General features: G+C 42.1%; 2 protein-coding genes across 2 annotated transcripts; one reads left to right on the top strand and one right to left on the bottom strand.

Moving 5' to 3' along the window:
* Window positions 1-4,136: 4,136 nt before the first annotated feature.
* LOC135150025 (uncharacterized) lies at window positions 4,137-6,139 on the bottom strand. Its single transcript, XM_064086246.1, has 2 exons — window positions 4,878-6,139; window positions 4,137-4,775 (listed from the first exon to the last, which is right to left on the bottom strand). The coding sequence occupies exons 1-2, from the start codon at window positions 5,379-5,381 to the stop codon at window positions 4,137-4,139; spliced, it is 1,143 nt and encodes a 380-aa protein (XP_063942316.1). The 5' UTR covers window positions 5,382-6,139.
* Window positions 6,140-11,008: 4,869 nt separating this feature from the next.
* On the top strand, window positions 11,009-14,442 carry LOC108221857 (cysteine-rich receptor-like protein kinase 44). The gene is made up of 8 exons (XM_017395714.2): window positions 11,009-11,402; window positions 11,701-12,098; window positions 12,284-12,400; window positions 12,517-12,642; window positions 12,741-12,953; window positions 13,426-13,657; window positions 13,778-13,922; window positions 14,007-14,442. Exons 1-8 carry the CDS (start codon window positions 11,035-11,037, stop codon window positions 14,316-14,318), a joined length of 1,911 nt encoding a protein of 636 aa, XP_017251203.2. The 5' UTR covers window positions 11,009-11,034; the 3' UTR covers window positions 14,319-14,442.
* Window positions 14,443-18,882: the final 4,440 nt, after the last annotated feature.

Here is an 18,882-nt window from a genome sequence, read left to right as displayed (position 1 = left end):
ATCAGCTCATTGATGCCACGTCAGGACACCTGATGTTAAGCTTTATGGACGCCTTCTCCGGGTACAACCAGGTTAAGATGAACCCAGCAGACATAGCCAAAACAGCCTTCATAACCCATCGGGCAGTGTATGCTTACAAACTAATGCCGTTCGGGTTAAGGAATGCAGGGTCCACATACCAGAAAGCCATGAATGAAATTTTCAAAGATCAACTTGGAAGGAATTTGGAATGCTACGTCGACGACATCATCTCCAAATCCACTTCGGTCCCGGGTCACATTTCTGATCTCAAAGAATGTTTTGAGAACATGAGAAGGACTAAGCTAAAGCTCAACCCGGACAAATGCACCTTTGGAGTAGAGGCTGGAAAGTTTTTGGGTTTCATGGTAAGCAACCGGGGTATCGAGGCCAACCCGGAGAAGATCAAAGCTGTGCAAGAGATGCAACCACCCCGGACTCAGAGGGAGGTCCAAAAGTTAGCAGGGTCCTTAGCGGCACTCCGAAGGTTTGTCTCCAAACTCGCTGAAAGATGTCTACCATTCTTTGAATTGTTAAAAGGGGCAAAAAACCAGAAATTAGTAGAATGGAGCCCGGACTGCCAAAGAGCCCTTGATTAAATCAAAGCATACCTATCCAAGCCCCCGATCCTGACAAAGGCTTTACCCGGAGAGCCTCTATACCTGTACCTGTCGGCCGGTCCCCTTGCTGTCGGAGCAGCCTTGATCCGGGAAGAAGCCAGGCAACAGAAGCCTGTCTACTATGTCAGCCAAGTCCTCAAAGATGCGGAGACCAGATACCCCAACTTAGAAAAATTTGCGTTTGCACTGATCACCGCATCCAGGAAGCTCAGACACTACTTTCAAGGAAGAGAAATCAGGATTGTCACGGACCAACCGCTAAGGAAAATCATTCACAAGCCAGACATCTCCGGGAGACTGGTGAACTGGGCAATTGAACTTAGCCAGTTCAGCCTAACCTTCCTACCCCGGACGGCAGTCAAAGCCCAGGTCCTGGCAGACTTCGTGGTGGAATGCAACTTCCCAGAAAACCAGTCAACTCCTATGGAAACCGAACCGGAAGCCCCAATAGAACCAAATCCGGAGTCTTGGATACTCCATGTTGACGGCTCCTCAACAACCGAAAGGTCAGGAGCCGGGCTAATCCTGAAGAGCCCGGATGGGTTCACCATCAAAACAGCAATCTCCTTCGGTTTCGCAGCAACCAACAACCAAGCGGAATACGAAGCCCTTCTAGCAGGGTTAAAGTTAGTCCGGACCCTGTCCATCCGAAACCTCACCATCTATAGTGATTCCCAAATCGTGGTCAGGCAAACAAATGGGGAATACCTCGCCAAAGACCCGATTCTGACCAGGTATCAAGCCTTGGTGAAAAGCTACCTTACCCTGATCCCCGGGTGCAAAGTTTTGCAAGTCAACAGAGAAGAAAATGCTGAAGCGGACAACCTCTCCAGGTTGGTCCAAAATTCGGCGGACCTGGACAGCTCAGTATATTTCGAAGAGTTGCACAAGCCAACAATAGAGCAGGAAGAAATCTTTGAAATCAACAACGACCCTACCTGGATGACCCCCCTGATCAGTTACATAGAGAAGGGAGAGTTACCCGAAGACAAGGGAAAAGCACAACGGCTGAAGGCTAAGGCGGCTAAATTTTTTGTCGAAGGAGGAACACTCTTCCGCCGGACCTACTCATCCCCAATCCTGAAATGCATAGGTCCGGAGGAGGCCGAATATTGTCTAAGAGAAGTTCACGAAGGGATCTTTGGCGATCACATGTCGGCAAAAGGCCTGGCATACAAAATCATCCGGCAAGGCTACTACTGGCCAACAATTCATCAAGACTCTATAGAGTTCGTGAAAAAATGCAAGAACTGCCAACTATTCAGCAACGTACCCCGGGTAAGCCCTGTCCTACCCTCCTCAGTCCTATCTCCAATCCCTTTTGCTGTTTGGGGGATAGACATCATGGGACCCTTTCCCCGGGCCAAAGGAGACCTTAGGTACTTGCTAGTCTCCATCGACTATATGACCAAGTGGGTCGAAGCTAAAGCAATGCGGACAATCAATCAACAAGATGTCATCCGGTTCATGGATAACATTCTAATGAGATTCGGGCTACCAAGGGTCCTGGTCTCAGACAACGGACCCCAGTTCATAGGTTCGGACTTTGAAAGCTACCTGGCTGAAAGAGGCATCAAGCACAAGAAGTCTTCAGTCGCCTATCCTCAAGGAAATGGCCAGGTAGAGGTCACCAACCGGATCCTCCTGAGAGGAATTGAAAAGAGGCTAGAAGAAAGCAAGAGCAAATGGCCAGAAGAATTACCACATGTTCTGTGGTCATACCGAACCAGTCCCCGAACAAGCACCGGAGAAACTCCTTTCAAGTTGGCCTATGGAACTGAGGCAATGCTCCCAATCGAAGTCGGGTCACCTTCCCACAGAGCGATCAACTTTGATGAAATGGCGAATGAAGAAGGACTCCGGGTCAACTTAGACTTGGTAGATGAGGTTCGAGATCAGGCAATCGCAAAAATGGAGAAATACAAGGAAAAGACCAGGGATCATTTTAGCAAGAAGTCCCGGGTCAGGAATTTTCAAGCAGGAGACCTGGTCCTAAGGGACACCGAAGCCTCTGACCCAACCAACACGGGCAAGCTGATGCCCAAATGGGAAGGCCCCTACAAAGTCAAAGAAGTCCTAAGGCCGGGCACTTACAAACTGGAGCACATGGACGGGTCAGAAGTATCCAACACATGGCATGGTCTTAGATTGAGGAAATTCTACCAGTAAAACCAAGGAGAAAGAAGGGTCCTAGAAGACAGCTATATATACATAAAAGCAACCATGTACTTTTGATCATCCCCAAAGCTGTGTAATAGTTTTAATATATCAATGAAGTCTTTTGCTGCTGATGAATCTATGTTATTATTTACTTAGAAAACTTCTGAGACAACCAAGCACTGCCAAGCATACAACCCGGACATGATCTACCCGAACCCAGTCAAACAATCATTTACTTAGAAAAGTTCTAAGTACAAACATATTTAAGCAACCAACCCGGGTAGATGTTGCCCGGGTCCATCTTTTTTATTTACCTAGAAAAGTTCTAAGTACAAACATATTTAAGCAACCAACCCGGGTAGATGTTGCCCGGGTCCATCTTTTTTATTTACTTAGAAAAATTCTGAGTACAAACATATTTAAGCAACCAACCCGGGTAGATGTTGCCCGGGTCCATCTATTTTATTTACTTAGAAAAATTCTGAGTACAAACATATTTATGCAACCAACCCGGGTAGATGTTGCCCGGGCCCATCTATTTTATTTACTCAGAAAAATTCTAAGTACAAACATATTTAAGCAACCAACCCGGGTAGATGTTGTCCGGATCCATCTATTTTATTTACTTGGAAAAGTTCTAAGTACAAACATATTTAAGCAACCAACCCGGGTAGATGTTGCCCGGACCCATCTATTTTATTTACTTGGAAAAGTTCTAAGTACAAACATATTTAAGCAACCAACCCGGGTAGATTTGCCCGGGTCCATCTATTTTATTTACTTAGAAAATTTTTAAGTACAAACTATATGTGCAACCAACCCGGGTAGATGTTGCCCGGGTCCATCTATTTTATTTACTTGGAAAAGTTCTAAGTACAAACATATTTAAGCAACCAACCCGGGTAGATGTTGCCCGGGTCCATCTATTTTATTTACTTAGAAAATTTCTAAGTACAAACTATATGTGCAACCAACCCGGGTAGATGTTGCCCGGGTCCATCTATTTTATTTACTTAGAAAAAATTCTCAGTACAAACATATTAAGCAACCAACCCGGGTAGACGTTGCCCGGGTCCATCTAATCTATTTTACTTACTTAGAAAAAAATTCTAAGTACAAAACTATATGAGCAACCAATCCGGACGATAAGTATATAAAGCAAGCAAAGAAGCATTCACGAGGAAATATGACAAACGAACATTTGGTCAAAAACAGCAAAACAAGCATTCATAGTACCCGGGTCCACACAGACCCGGTCAAACAAGATATCCTGATACACAAATATACTTAGTCTTACAAAAACATTGTCTTTTTTTCGAAGCAAAGGCAAAAATCAACCTAAACAGGAGGAGAGTCTTGGACGGGATGATCATCGGCAGGAGGATTTTGGACAGGAATCTCTTCGTCCACCGGTTCGGATTCAGCCGAAGAATCCGAGTCCACATCCTGACCCGGGGCCACGTAAGGCTCGGGCTCCACCCCACCTGCATTGACTTTGTTCTTCACATCAATATACAGGTCAATGAAGCTCTGAGCATTGGCACCCGGGTCGGTCTTGATATGCTTCTCGGCCACCGTCCAGCAGCGCATGACTTCCGCGGCCGCAGCCTTTGCTAGAGCATCTGCATAGACCTGGGACTTCTGGAACTCGGCAACAACTTCAGTCGGGGCTTTCCGGGTCTCTAACTCCTTCTTCAGGTCAGCCACTTCTTTCTCCAGCCCGGATGCCCTCTTCTCCGCATCATCAGCCCGGGCCTCAGCATCCTTGATTTTCTGAGCCAGCTCAGCTTCCTTCTTGAGCTCAGCCTCTTTAATCTTGGAGCCCAAACTAGCCTCTAAGGCCTCCCGAGCTGACCTCTCACGATCCAGGTCCTTATCCAGCTTCCGGACCCGGGCAAGAGTCTCAGCAGAAAACTCCTTCTCCTTCTTCAGACTATTCAGAGCATGGGTGTTGAACCCGGCCAACCGACCACCAAGCTGACAAAGAAACGTTAAAACTCGATCAGCAAAACTAGAATCATAAAGCAAGGACACCTAAGTACGGCGCAAAGGAAGATCAAATCCGGGTTAGAAAATTACCTGACCCCACAAGTCGCCTATGTCCTTAAAGTTCTCTTCAAGACCCTGATCCTCCATCACTTCCCAGTCCTGATCGGACGGGAGCTCAGCCATCAACCCGATCACCTTCTTGACCGAGTATTTCCCGAACTTGTGCGCCGGTCGAGAACCGCCCTCAACATCAACAACCTCCATCGCGGACCTGACCGGATCCTCACCCGTCATATCAATCACTTGCTTCTGAGAAGAATCAATCTTCTTCCGCTTCTTCTTCGGCTCGAGGACCGGACTCTCCACCTCAAGAGCTTCGGAATCCAGCTCCGGGTCCCTCGCCTGCAACTCTGGATCCGGGGTTGCACTCGAGTTACCGGTCCCCTCCGTCTCCTGACGAGAGGACCCGGACTCCCCCCTCTTCACGGCCCCCTTCTTCTTCTTTGCCGACTTATCCTTCGGCTGAGGCTTGGGAAGGGTATGAACTCCCCCCAAGTTCCTCAAGGCGGCAGCGAAGGAGTCGTTGGCAGACATATCTTTCCAAAGATCCGGGTCGAAGTAGGGAAGACCTGCCAAAAAACCAAAGAACCCGGGTCAATACAAAGAAATATGGCAACAAAAAATTATCTAAGGGACATACACATCACAAGCAAAGAGACCCAGACAATATAGCAACACGAGACTACAAACTAAAAGACCCGGACAAAACAGGAGCAGACGTAATACGAAGAAGACCCGGACAAGACTAGAAAAGTGAAATAAAAGACTAAAGAAGAGATGCAACTCACAGCCGCCCTCATGCAATTTGTCGTGCTGCATAAACGTATCCCGGGTCAGCTGAAACCCGAGACAATTACAAAACTCGACCAACTGGGCCCGGAACTCCCCAGTAGCTCCGGGCGCCCCAGAGTCCGTCTTCACCTTCTTATCATCTGCCTCTATATAAGGCATGAAAGCCAGGTCTAGACCCTTCAGCATAAGGACTTCGCCGTTCCAGCCCTTCAGTGAACTTTGATGCATAACCGGGCTCACGAACCCGGTCCCCAGACCACACTCCTTTGAGCGAAAACGCAGTTCATATAGGGGCTTCACCCCGGACTTCTTAAACTGAAAAAGCATGCGGAACAGCTTCAAAGTGGGATAGTAATTCATCTTATTGCAAGCCCACAGAAACCAGGTCATCCACTTGACCGCGTTCGGAGTTAGCTGCATCGGAGACACCTTCCACTCATATTTACATAGATGTTTGAAGAAAATGTGCCATCGGGGATTCCACCCGGACCGAAGATGTTCCATCCACACCGGGACGAAACCATCTGCAGGCCGGTGGTATATCATCTCCCCGGGCTCGGGCCACCTCCACTCGACCTCCGGCGGCAATTGGAAGGCAGTCCGGATCATCCTATCAATCGCACCCGGATCCATCTCTCTGATATGAGCCTTCAACGGAAAAGGAGCCCGGACTCCAGTCAACTCCCGGAATCTCTCATCGAATTCCCCTTTGTGATAAGGGCCCAACCTCCCGTTCGGATGCTTAAACCGATAGAATCCGGCCATATTTGTATAAAATCCTTTCTCCTCGACGAGGGGAGCCTTGGTGACGAAGTAAGACTTCGAATCACACCAAACACCCTCCGGAGACATAATCACCTGCCTCCCTATTGTGACCTTAACATCTTGCCGGGCAGATATCACCCCCGAAGACGAAACTTCTTCTTCAGCCATCTTTCTCCGGGCACGGCGAGCGAGAGTATGGACTTCGTCACACTCAGTGTCACTGGAAAACTCTCCGGGTACGGCAGAATACGCAACAATCTCTCGTCTTTGCCGTCTAGGGATCCGGACCATGGACCTAGATAAAGAAGCAACCCGGGTCAATTTTAAGGAAAAAGAAATCACACAAGTTGTTTCAAATTTTAGTTCGGTCCGGATCCCATCCTAATTCTATATGACAAGCACAACAAATAGGAAGCAGAAAGCAAAGTACAACACAAAAGAGCTACCCGGGTCCTGCAATACACTACAGCACGACAAAATTCCCAAGTACGAAAACAGAGCAACCCAAAACCCCTACCCGGGCCTAACAGGTACACCCGGACAAGTGCATTCGCAACCTACAAACATCTAAAGCAGTTACGTCCTAAAACCACCCAACCCGAGCACAGACAATTTAGACCCGGGTTCACCCATTCAACAATTTAACTTAGAGTTTCTAAGTATAAAAGCTAATACCCAGATCCATCCATGCGTGGTTACGTCCTAAAACCACCCAACCAGGGCACAGACACCTGACCCGGGTTCAATTCAAACCCCCAGAAGCCCGAAAGCCACAAACAGTTTACAAATCATTCTAAACCAAAAACAAGAATCAAAACACAAAACCCCAGCCAATATACACATATAGACACACATATACATCCAAGAATATTCAAAATCAAACCCAGCAACCATGCATCCCAAGAACCCCAAACAAACAGAAACCCCCCCCCCCCCCAAACATACATTCGCAACCTACGAAACCAAACCCAAAACGCAGCAAAAACACAACATGAAAAGATCAAAATGCATCGATTTACAATCATCAAAACAACAAGAAATCGAGAGAAAGCACTACAAAAGAAATAAGGAAAAGAAAAGAAAGAAACAAGCAAGAACTCACCGGAATAGCAGCGAAGTAAAGAAGCGAGACAAACGGCGACGGAGCTCCGACGAAAGGCGGCAAATACTTGAGCGGTTACCTTCTTTTTAAAAGAAAATGGGAGAAAACTGAGAAAGACAAGAATAAAAAAAAAGAAGGGGCGAGGGGGACGTCCTGTATATATAGCCCCCAGGCTACTTGCCACGTGGCGACGTTCTATTCGTTGAGAAATAATAATTACAGCTGTAATTATTACTTCTCTCAAAAGCAGCGACGACACAAATTCCAAGATTAGAGGCATTACAGGGCAACACTTCGAATTCCACACTTAGAAAACGCTTCACCATCAAGGAGCCCGGGCAAACAGCTAGACTCGGACAGACCCATACACACCCAACTCCCAAACCAGACAAGACAACGAGGAAATAAATATGAACCACTCACCCAAGGCTACAACTATCTACCCGGATACATGTAACTAAAAACAAAATTTTTTACCCGGACCTACCGGTCAGGGGGCAAACACAAATCCCTACCCGGGTCTACTCAGGCAGGAGGGCATCGAAAAAACTTCCACCAGGTAAAAGGAGCAAAAGCATGAAATCCACTCTACTCCCTCACATAGAAGATCTATGTAAGGGAGTGGGGGGCAAATGATATGGTATAACCCGGGTCGACAGACCCGGGCTCAAACAAGGACCCCGTCCCTCACATAGAACACAGAAACTAATCCACCAACCCTACCAGAGTACGCCGTCCGGATAAGGTACAGGACCCGGGTAGACCATGGGCATATCCGGATCACACTCCTCGACCGGGGTCAAATCTTGTACCAGCCGACACTTGCTGCACAAGGCACAGACTGACACAATAAAGACAAATGTAACGGTCAACTACTGGCGATAGAGACAAGCCAGGGAACATTCCAAAATACTACTCCTACGCCGACACCTGGACACGTGTAGGGGATCGAACCCCTACACGTGTAGGACCAGGATCCAGGTACGCACCCTTAAACCCTAATCCTTGGCCTATAAATAGACCAAGGATCAAGAGTCTAAGGGTTACTCTCTTTTTACACCCATTCATACACACACTTACACTCAGCATACACTCAAACACTCTCAGCCACCAGCAACCACCAGCCAAACACCTTCACCCACCACATATAGATAGCACTCTCTCTAATCTTTATCCTTCCGAAACCTACGCTTACTCTCACGCCGGAGGCGCTTCGGGGCAAAACCCCCCCGCCGGCGTTGTTTTGTAGGCCCCCATCCAGCAGCTGCACCACGGAACCACCAGTCACGGCGGAGGAAGGACCGGGATCGGAGATTGGCGTTATCAGCAACCATGCATCCCAAGAACCCCAAACAAACAGAAACCCCCCCCCAAACATACATTCGCAACCTACGAAACCAAACCCAAAACGCAGCAAAAACACAACATGAAAAGATCAAAATGCATCGATTTACAATCATCAAAACAACAAGAAATCGAGAGAAAGCACTACAAAAGAAATAAGGAAAAGAAAAGAAAGAAACAAGCAAGAACTCACCGGAATAGCAGCGAAGTAAAGAAGCGAGACAAACGGCGACGGAGCTCCGACGAAAGGCGGCAAATACTTGAGCGGTTACCTTCTTTTTAAAAGAAAATGGGAGAAAACTGAGAAAGACAAGAATAAAAAAAAAGAAGGGGCGAGGGGGACGTCCTGTATATATAGCCCCCAGGCTACTTGCCACGTGGCGACGTTCTATTCGTTGAGAAATAATAATTACAGCTGTAATTATTACTTCTCTCAAAAGCAGCGACGACACAAATTCCAAGATTAGAGGCGTTACAGGGCAACACTTCGAATTCCACACTTAGAAAACGCTTCACCATCAAGGAGCCCGGGCAAACAGCTAGACTCGGACAGACCCATACACACCCAACTCCCAAACCAGACAAGACAACGAGGAAATAAATATGAACCACTCACCCAAGGCTACAACTATCTACCCGGATACATGTAACTAAAAACAAAATTTTTTACCCGGACCTACCGGTCAGGGGGCAAACACAAATCCCTACCCGGGTCTACTCAGGCAGGAGGGCATCGAAAAAACTTCCACCAGGTAAAAGGAGCAAAAGCATGAAATCCACTCTACTCCCTCACATAGAAGATCTATGTAAGGGAGTGGGGGGCAAATGATATGGTATAACCCGGGTCGACAGACCCGGGCTCAAACAAGGACCCCGTCCCTCACATAGAACACAGAAACTAATCCACCAACCCTACCAGAGTACGCCGTCCGGATAAGGTACAGGACCCGGGTAGACCATGGGCATATCCGGATCACACTCCTCGACCGGGGTCAAATCTTGTACCAGCCGACACTTGCTGCACAAGGCACAGACTGACACAATAAAGACAAATGTAACGGTCAACTACTGGCGATAGAGACAAGCCAGGGAACATTCCAAAATACTACTCCTACGCCGACACCTGGACACGTGTAGGGGATCGAACCCCTACACGTGTAGGACCAGGATCCAGGTACGCACCCTTAAACCCTAATCCTTGGCCTATAAATAGACCAAGGATCAAGAGTCTAAGGGTTACTCTCTTTTTACACCCATTCATACACACACTTACACTCAGCATACACTCAAACACTCTCAGCCACCAGCAACCACCAGCCAAACACCTTCACCCACCACATATAGATAGCACTCTCTCTAATCTTTATCCTTCCGAAACCTACGCTTACTCTCACGCCGGAGGCGCTTCGGGGCAAAACCCCCCCGCCGGCGTTGTTTTGTAGGCCCCCATCCAGCAGCTGCACCACGGAACCACCAGTCACGGCGGAGGAAGGACCGGGATCGGAGATTGGCGTTATCACTACCACTTGTCATTCTGGCAATATCATTGTTTTGGCGCCCAATCATTGCCTCAGGTTCTTAAAGTATCTTGCAAAGCATCATTGAGGTTCTGCAACTACACGGTACTTTTGCACGGGATATAAGCTGTTCTACACAATAGTACTTATGGGTTTTAACAAATGAGTTTACTGAAAAAGGGGAAGTAAATTTTATGTTCTGTTCTAAAAGTTGGGAGATTTTAATCACCGATGAATCCATATTCCGTAGCTCAATGAACTGATTAAATATCCGATAATTCAATTAATCACCCGATTACCCGATCAGTCCAATTAATCCTTGATTAATTATTGTTAGGTGACTTCACCGATTAAGTCTGATTCCCGTTTTTCACAATACTGGGTCTTCCGAGTCAACGCTATGTGCCTATGTGGTATTGTACTGGGTCTTCCGAGTCAATGCTATGTGGTATTGTTTTATATTTTAAATGATGATGTGTTGTTTCTTACTTGTAGATTCGATAACTGTCCTTTTTCCGGCCCATTCAGATCAATATCAAATTGCAAAATGACTTGGCTTAACTGGACCATTTCTCAATTGTCAATAATACTCTAATTTGAACAGTCATATGTATTTAGCATATTTTAAATCTCACATTCCTTGAATTTTAGTCTCCAGTAAGCAACAATGATGTGTAACATGAAGTTCTTCATCAGTGTATTACTATTGAAATTGATAAACACTGCCTTGTCGCAACCTCAAACCAATCTGTTACAGGTGGGCTGCAGCGTGTACAATGCTTCAAATTTGTGGAATTTCTATAGTAATTTTAACAGCACCATGACAGACCTCAGGACACAGCTTCTGGATGAGAACAAACGTTTTGCGACGGTTCAGTGGCCTAGAAGCTCGGACCCTGTTTACGGCATGTGTCAGTGCAGGAAATACTTATCCAGCAGAGCATGTGTGGCCTGCTTTGATGCAGCCGTGTCAGAAATTCGCAACTGCTCTGCTTCTAGCGGGGCTCGTGTCATATATGATGGCTGCTTCCTCAGGTTAGGAACCTATCTATGTTGTAAAAAGTGACGGAATTAGGCCGGGGCTGATCCCTTTTAGCCCTGTCTAACCTTTCAAATAATAGTTTAATTTGTACCTTTTAATCTCGATAAAATTTTTTTAAAAAAAATAGTAGGAATTGTTTTTTTGCCCTCACAGATTGTTCTTTTTCTCGGGTTTTCTAATTATACAGGCAAATAATTTTTTTTCTCTCCATAAGGTTGTGCTTGAAAATTGTATTCTTTATTTGTCTGTCTTCTTATTGTGCTTCCTGGATTATTACACAAATTACAAAAGGTATGAGAGCAACAGCATCGATGAAGAGACAACTCTCCCTGGCAATAGGAGGATTTGTGGAAACCGTACTGTATCCTGGACCACAGCTTTCAAAACAGCCGTAGATGGACTACTTGGAGACCTTCGAATTGCAACACCGAAGATCAAAGGTTTTTTTGCCGCATCTACCAGACAAATAGATGGTGGTGTTGGTGCAGTTTATGCAGTGGCACAATGCATCGAGACATTAAACAAAACCGGTTGCCTACATTGTTTAACTATGGCTTATAGTAGGTTAAGAACTTGTCCACCTCAGGCTGATGGGAGGGCCATAGATGCAGGGTGTTTCTTCAGGTACTCAGACACCGCATTTTTTGCTGAAAATCAGACTACTGATATCACACCTTTCCTGAGAAGTGGTAATATTTTTTTTCAACCCTCTGGTAAAATTTTGAGCTTACCGTCTTTGCTATGCATGCTATACTAAAATTGATGGATGCACGGCCACGCTCTGTGATACATTAAAGTGTGGCAACACTTTGCTAATATGGATATCTATCATAGCGCAAGGCTTTAGTAATGTGATGCTGTGTGCTTTATACAGGGAGTTCAAGCAACAAGAAAGCAATTTTAATTGGCAGCATTGTGGGGATAGCAGGGCTTATATTGATTATGATATTATGGTACAAAGTTTTAGGGAAACGAATCGCAGCACCAAGAGGTAACTATTCACTGTTGCTGGGAGTTTTAGTTAGTCTCTTTCTAATTTGCAATATCGTCGCTTCTACATGTAGTAGCTATATATGTTACAGAGCTAATCATGTACAGCTGTACTAGGTGACATACTGGGAGCAACTGAATTGCAAAGCCCTCTAAAATACAGTTATAATGACTTGAAATTAGCTACAAAAAATTTCAGCATAGTAAACAAACTTGGAAAAGGTGGTTATGGAGATGTATATATACAAGGTATATGTGTACCAAGATCTGTTCATTTGTTTATTGATGATAAAATTACAAACTGGTTTTTCAGCGTGTTCTTACTTCATCGTGTTGTCGACAGGGAACTTTAAAGAATGGGGATATTGTTGCAGTGAAAAGAATAGCATTAGACACCAGGGTAGCAGAGACAATATTTGATAGTGAAGTTAGACTCATTAGTAATGTTCATCATCGTAATCTCATCCGTCTCCTTGGATGTTGCATTAAAGGACAGGAACTACTTCTTGTCATTGAGTACATGGCCAACTCCAGCCTTGAAAGATTCCTATATGGTTAGTAAACTGATGCCACCATTAATGTAAAGTTCGCACTTATTCACGTTTGCACATCTGAGTCTGAGCACAACATCTGTGACTGTGAGTTGACAAATAGAGTACATCTAGTGAAGAAAATAACCAAATTCATGAGTTCATGAATAATGACTAAATTGCATCTGGTGAAGTAAATAACCAAAACAATACATCAGTTACTTCCACCTCATTGTTTACTTAATAACAGAAATTCTATCGTGTAAGAAACTTGCCAATTAAGTACATGGCACCAACTTGCTAATGTAAATATGTATTAGAATTGTTTTTACTACATTCTAGGTTTTTGCAACAAGAGAAATGTTTACAGATTTGTTTGTGATTATATATAAGGATTATTTTCACTAGCTTTCATCTTCTAGCAAAAAGAACAGTGCTGATTTCTTGGTGCGTTAGAAGATTAACTATACTTATAAACTGTTACTGACTGAGACAGGTGAACGGCGAGGAACTCTTAACTGGAAACAAAGGTTTGACATAATTTTTGGCACAGCCAAGGGTCTTGCCTATTTACATGAACAATATCATGTGAGGATCATACATCGAGATATAAAATCAAGCAACATATTGCTTGATGAAGAGTTTCAGCCAAAAATTGCTGATTTTGGATTTGCCAGACTTCTCCCTGAGAGTCAAAGTCATGTTAACACCAAATTTGCTGGGACATTGTAAGTCAATCTAATCAATTTAATTTAATTCTTGATTTTTTTTTCCTTTAAGTCAGGTTGCTGATCACTCTTACACAACCAAGTTTTGCGTATATCACTCTCACTTTCTAACATAAACAGAGGGTATACGGCACCAGAGTATGCAATACATGGGCAATTGTCTGAGAAAGTAGATACATATAGCTTTGGGATCGTAGTCCTTGAAATTATTAGTGGCAGAAGGTGTAATGATGTTCAATCTACCAATGAGTACCTACTCGAAGATGTAAGTCCTTTTGTGATTACTAACAACATAATGGACAACATTTTCTCTCCAGCTGATATGTTATACACATTTTCATCGTAATAGGCATGGAGAATGTACGAGAACAACATGTACTCGGAGTTAATAGACAAGACACTAGACCCTGATGAATACAGGGTAGAAGATGTGAAGAAATGCATGGAGATAGGTTTATTGTGCACTCAATCTCCAGTGTCTTCAAGACCACCAATGTCTCAAGTTGTTGCCATGCTCTTAATTGGTAATACATCTGAAGAACCTAAATTACCAACCAGAAGTATGCCTGCAGAATCACATAACAAGATTAAGGATAGCACATCTATGTCTAATGGGTTCTCTATTGCAACTGTTACTAGTACTTCATTTACAGGTCGTTAGCTAACTTCAGTGTTGTAGTGTTATCATTTTTCAGTATAATTTTCTACTACACGGAAAAATATACATAACTACACTTGGGGAAGCTATAATTACATATTCGGATTTTAAAGTCTACAATTATTTATTTAGGGTGCTCTATTTACATGTAACATTAAACTATCATGGAATTCGTGTTTTTCTTTTTTCTCTATATTAGTTTTCGCGTATTAATTATCAAAGTAGTTTTGTATTAATCGTAAATATCTTATCGTAAATATCTTATCTCAATTCGATATAGAGATTTTTCTGGAATTTGTGCTCAATATTATTCGTCATAAACGACAATCATTCATCTCGTTATTATCGCATACCCTCGTGACTGTCGCCTCACCTTGTATAATAATGATAATTTAATCACCTCGTTGTTATCGCCTCCACATGGAAAATATCGCCCGTCCGCCACTATAAAAAGCATCTCCGTGTTGTTTAGACTCTACACTTTTCTTACATTTCTTTTCACTTACATATATAATTTATAGCTCTTAATGGTACACTTATGGTCTATATATGGAGTGTGTTTGGTAGCACAACCTGAATCTATGTTTGTGTAATTTTGTATTAGGATATGTCGTGATGTTTCCACTTCAAAACCCACCGCAACAGTACCAAAGTTTACTCCAAAATCGTTGATCAACTGATATATTAAAACTATAAGATTTAAAGTAATCAACAAAGCTATCATAGCTATCTATGTAAAACATAAAATTATCGATCAACTAAACATCATGGTCAAATTTATCCTTTTTTGCACATTTTGTACAAGAGACCGCATACTGAATATTTGCAAATGGCAACATAATAGTATTAATATGCACCGAGTGTTTCAACCACAAAAAAATCCATTCTTCATGCTACAGATCTTGAAATAAGGGAAAACCCAAAATTTATTAGCAAAGTTCAGATAAAGATAACAAATCCATGATAGATCTGGTACAAATAAACAATAATATCGCCCGCAAGAGTTGGTTCAGCTGGTTGAAGATGGACTTGTATCCTCTTGATCACAGGATTTCTTAAGTGCGGTCCTTCTGCGGGTATTATAAATTGATTCCGCATTGATCCAGTATGAAATTATTTAAATAAATTAAATTTATTACTACCATACTAATTTTTTTTATTATATATAAGATATTATTTGAACAAAATATTAAAAATAACTATTGATATTATTAGTTTCAAATAATAGACATAAAATTAAAATATCTTAACATATTTTATTTAAATTTATAATTTATCATTTATAATATATATAGATACACATAGCTACCTAATTTAATTAAATAATCTAATAGTTATAATGCGTTACACCATACTCATATTACAAATCAACCATCAAATCGGTGTACTTTTTATTTTAATAATATAATATAATTATATATAAATACTCAAAATATAATGAATAAAACTATAAACTAAGGATGATGTTTAATTAAAAAATTTCATATTTTTTTCATTCATGAAATTAAAGTACTTTAAGAAATGAGATCCAAATATATTTCGGATCTAGAAATTATATTAAAATATTAAGATATTAAATTAAAATTTGAAATTATTCTAAAATATCTAATTAATGATATTGAATCAAGATTTTAAAATGTAAATGAAAATTCAGTAATAATCGAATATTATTATTTAAAATTCTTTGAATATATGAAATTTAAAAATGAGATTTTTCTTAAAAACTTAAAAATTTCATGAGTCGGGATATTATTTTATGTTTTAAAAATATGATGGGAATCTATAACATTTAAAAAAAAAAAACATTTCACCTCAACTTAGGTCACAGCATATAATCAAGATGACTGCGGTGCTAGAAAGCAGGGATACTTCACTCACCCGCCGCACCGCGCACTCGATTCTTGGGGATTCTTCGATACTCGGGGATTCTTGGGGATTCTTTTTGTATGATTAATTCTGTGATTAGTTGAATACTCTATCACTTAACTACCTTATAATGTGATAATTGTGTTATTAAATAATTATATTGTATATTGTTAAGGATATTGAACTTATTTATTCAAATATTTGGTTTAAATATGAATATAACTCTTCAAATACATGTATAAAATATATTTTTAATATATTAAATTTGCCGAATCCCCCCGCACCCGAATCCCCATAATTTTAGATTTGCCGAATTCCCGTATCCCCGTATCGCGCACCCCCGTACCCGCACCCGCACTCATGCTTCCTAGCTGCGGTGTGAATTTCATCTCAACTTCGGTACACAATGGAGCAGGCGGATAGGCGGATGATTGCAAGATTATCAGAAGAACCAGAAGGGGGTGAAGACAGAATCAGCTGGTTAAGCACCGATTTAATTCATATAATTCTCTCCTTTGTTGATGCTAAATCGGCTGTGCAGACCAGCGTTCTCTCCAAAAGATGGAAGCTTGTGTGGACTACTCTTCCGTATGTCAATTTCACTAATTACATCTTTCCAGAATCCGAATTGCATATACTTGACACTCGAAGTCGCTTTATTTCCAATTTTTTCCTGCGGCGAAACATTCTATTTGATGTACTCAAAGTGAATTTCGAATTTGATCATGTCGTAGAACAACTTCTTTTTCCCCAGTATATGTTTGAATCAATGTTTAACAATGCTCGGGATATAAAATTTGAAACTTCGGCCTCAGGTTTTAAACTGGATTCTTGTATATACAGTATGAACTCTCCTTCCTTGCATAAACTCACATTAAGGCCAATTCAAGGTGAACTTTCGACAACTCGTTGTTGGAATTTACCTGCTTTAAACACTTTAAATTTGGCTGCCCAGCCCGATCATAGAATCCTCTTGCCTGAATTGCATTTGTCATGCTTGCCTGCTTTACGCACATTGGTACTCGAGGGTTTACAGTTACCGGATCCTATTAGTTTACCTGCTTTAACAACTCTTCACCTGACAAATTGCATATTGCCTCAAAATAGTTGGAATTTTCCGGCTTTATTAACTCTAAAGCTCGATGATGTGTCCTTTCCTGAATCTAGGTTCTTCTCTGCGCTTGTCAATCTAAAAAATCTTATCTTGTTTTTCCGGGGAAATATAACTGAAGAATGCTTGATATCTTGTCCCCAATTGGAAAACCTTGAAATCAATTCACCTGTGAGTACTACAACTTATCATTCTGGCAATATCATTGTTTTGGCGCACCATATCCGCAATTTTACTTCTGTTGGTTTCTTTCCTATCATGTTTGGAGTGTCTGAGTTGGAAAATGTGCATATCAAACTACGGGGTAGCAATGGGGACGAGCCTCTTGCATCATTAGAGGAGTTCAAGCTTTATTATACTCGGGTTGTTTATATGTTTCCAGGACTGAGCAATGCTAAGATTCTTACCCTAGACTCAGCGACCGTTCAGGTAACTTTATATTTCTCTTTTCAATATTACTACTATGAGTCATTATAAATTTATATCCTTTTCTGACTGAAGATGCTATATAGTTATTATTTGTATGACTGATAACATTCGTTAAATTAGTGTTTAGGCATTAATTAGTAGTGTTGGCTAAATTGTTAACAGTATATGCACTTCATTATAAATTAGCTTCTGCAGCCAGTATACTGCAGAAGGCGAACTCATGATAATGAAACAACCATAAAGTCTTGTTTAGTGCATGTTAAATTCTAGATCTAAATTGCAGCTCAGTTCCATATCTTAATCATTTTTTGCGGGTATTTTCTAGGCACTTTCTGCTGTTTCAAAACTTCTTGTCCAGGTTCCTTCTCCATTCTGTCAGTTGAAGCATGTGAAGGTACCACATGGACATAAAGATTCAAGTATATCCGCTGAACTCAAATGCTACTTGCTTGGTCGCTCTCCCGAGGCCTCCATAGTCACTAAATTGCTTCAGGTACTTAAGAACCCTTTTAAATTTTCGAGTAATTGCAGTATTTCTTGTTTTGATTTTGTAAGCAGATACTGTGCATGTTGGGTTTTGTGACATCTTATAATCTTGAGTCTGCCATATTTAACAATTATGAGTCACACTTATATCTAGCGTATGCAAGTCTACTCCATAATCAATCAAGACGGAGTTCCATTCACTACAAGGAAAACAGCATCAGACAACGGTTTTTGCCCGTTGTCTGAAACCGAGAAAAACCGTGGTCTATCGAGCCGCCGTCTGATATGCATATCAGACAACGGTGCGAACCGTTGTCTGATTCTATGCAACACGATGGTTTGCGTTTAATAAAGTGTTGTGCCACACCCAGAAACAACAACGCGACTCTTAAGAAACTGTTGTTATAAACCTTTTTTAACAATACTCATTTTCCAAAATTGTATTGTTAGAGAGACTATCCACAACAGTTTTAGTAGTTTGCAAGACTTGTCGGCAAGAGGATCATACAACAAAATTTGGAGTAGAGATGCTCGTTTTTTACTCTATTGTACAACGGGTTCAGAGCATAAGAACACTTGTGTAATGACCCTTCTAACAATATTTTAGCTATTGAGGCAGTTGTGTGAAAGCTCTTAGACAATGGTTTTTGTTCCACAAATGTTCAAAATATAGAT

Source organism: Daucus carota, chromosome 1 (genome assembly GCF_001625215.2).
Source record: "Daucus carota subsp. sativus chromosome 1, DH1 v3.0, whole genome shotgun sequence".
Taxonomy (NCBI): domain Eukaryota; kingdom Viridiplantae; phylum Streptophyta; class Magnoliopsida; order Apiales; family Apiaceae; genus Daucus; species Daucus carota.
Note: the sequence above shows the minus strand (reverse complement) of the source record. Positions and strands in the feature narration are given on the sequence as shown.

What these genes read in the sequence shown, in the direction of transcription:
- LOC108221857 (XM_017395714.2), top strand. Translation starts at nt 11,035, where the DNA reads ATGATGTGTAACATGAAGTTCTTCATCAGTGTATTACTATTGAAATTG. An exon ending in ACCAAATTTGCTGGGACATT is followed by an intron (nt 13,658 to 13,777) that starts GTAAGTCAATCT and finishes TAACATAAACAG; the next exon opens with AGGGTATACGGCACCAGAGT. An exon ending in ATGAGTACCTACTCGAAGAT is followed by an intron (nt 13,923 to 14,006) that starts GTAAGTCCTTTT and finishes TCATCGTAATAG; the next exon opens with GCATGGAGAATGTACGAGAA.
- LOC135150025 (XM_064086246.1), bottom strand. Translation starts at nt 5,381, where the DNA reads ATGTCTGCCAACGACTCCTTCGCTGCCGCCTTGAGGAACTTGGGGGGA. An exon ending in TAGGCGACTTGTGGGGTCAG is followed by an intron (nt 4,776 to 4,877) that starts GTAATTTTCTAA and finishes TTTCTTTGTCAG; the next exon opens with CTTGGTGGTCGGTTGGCCGG.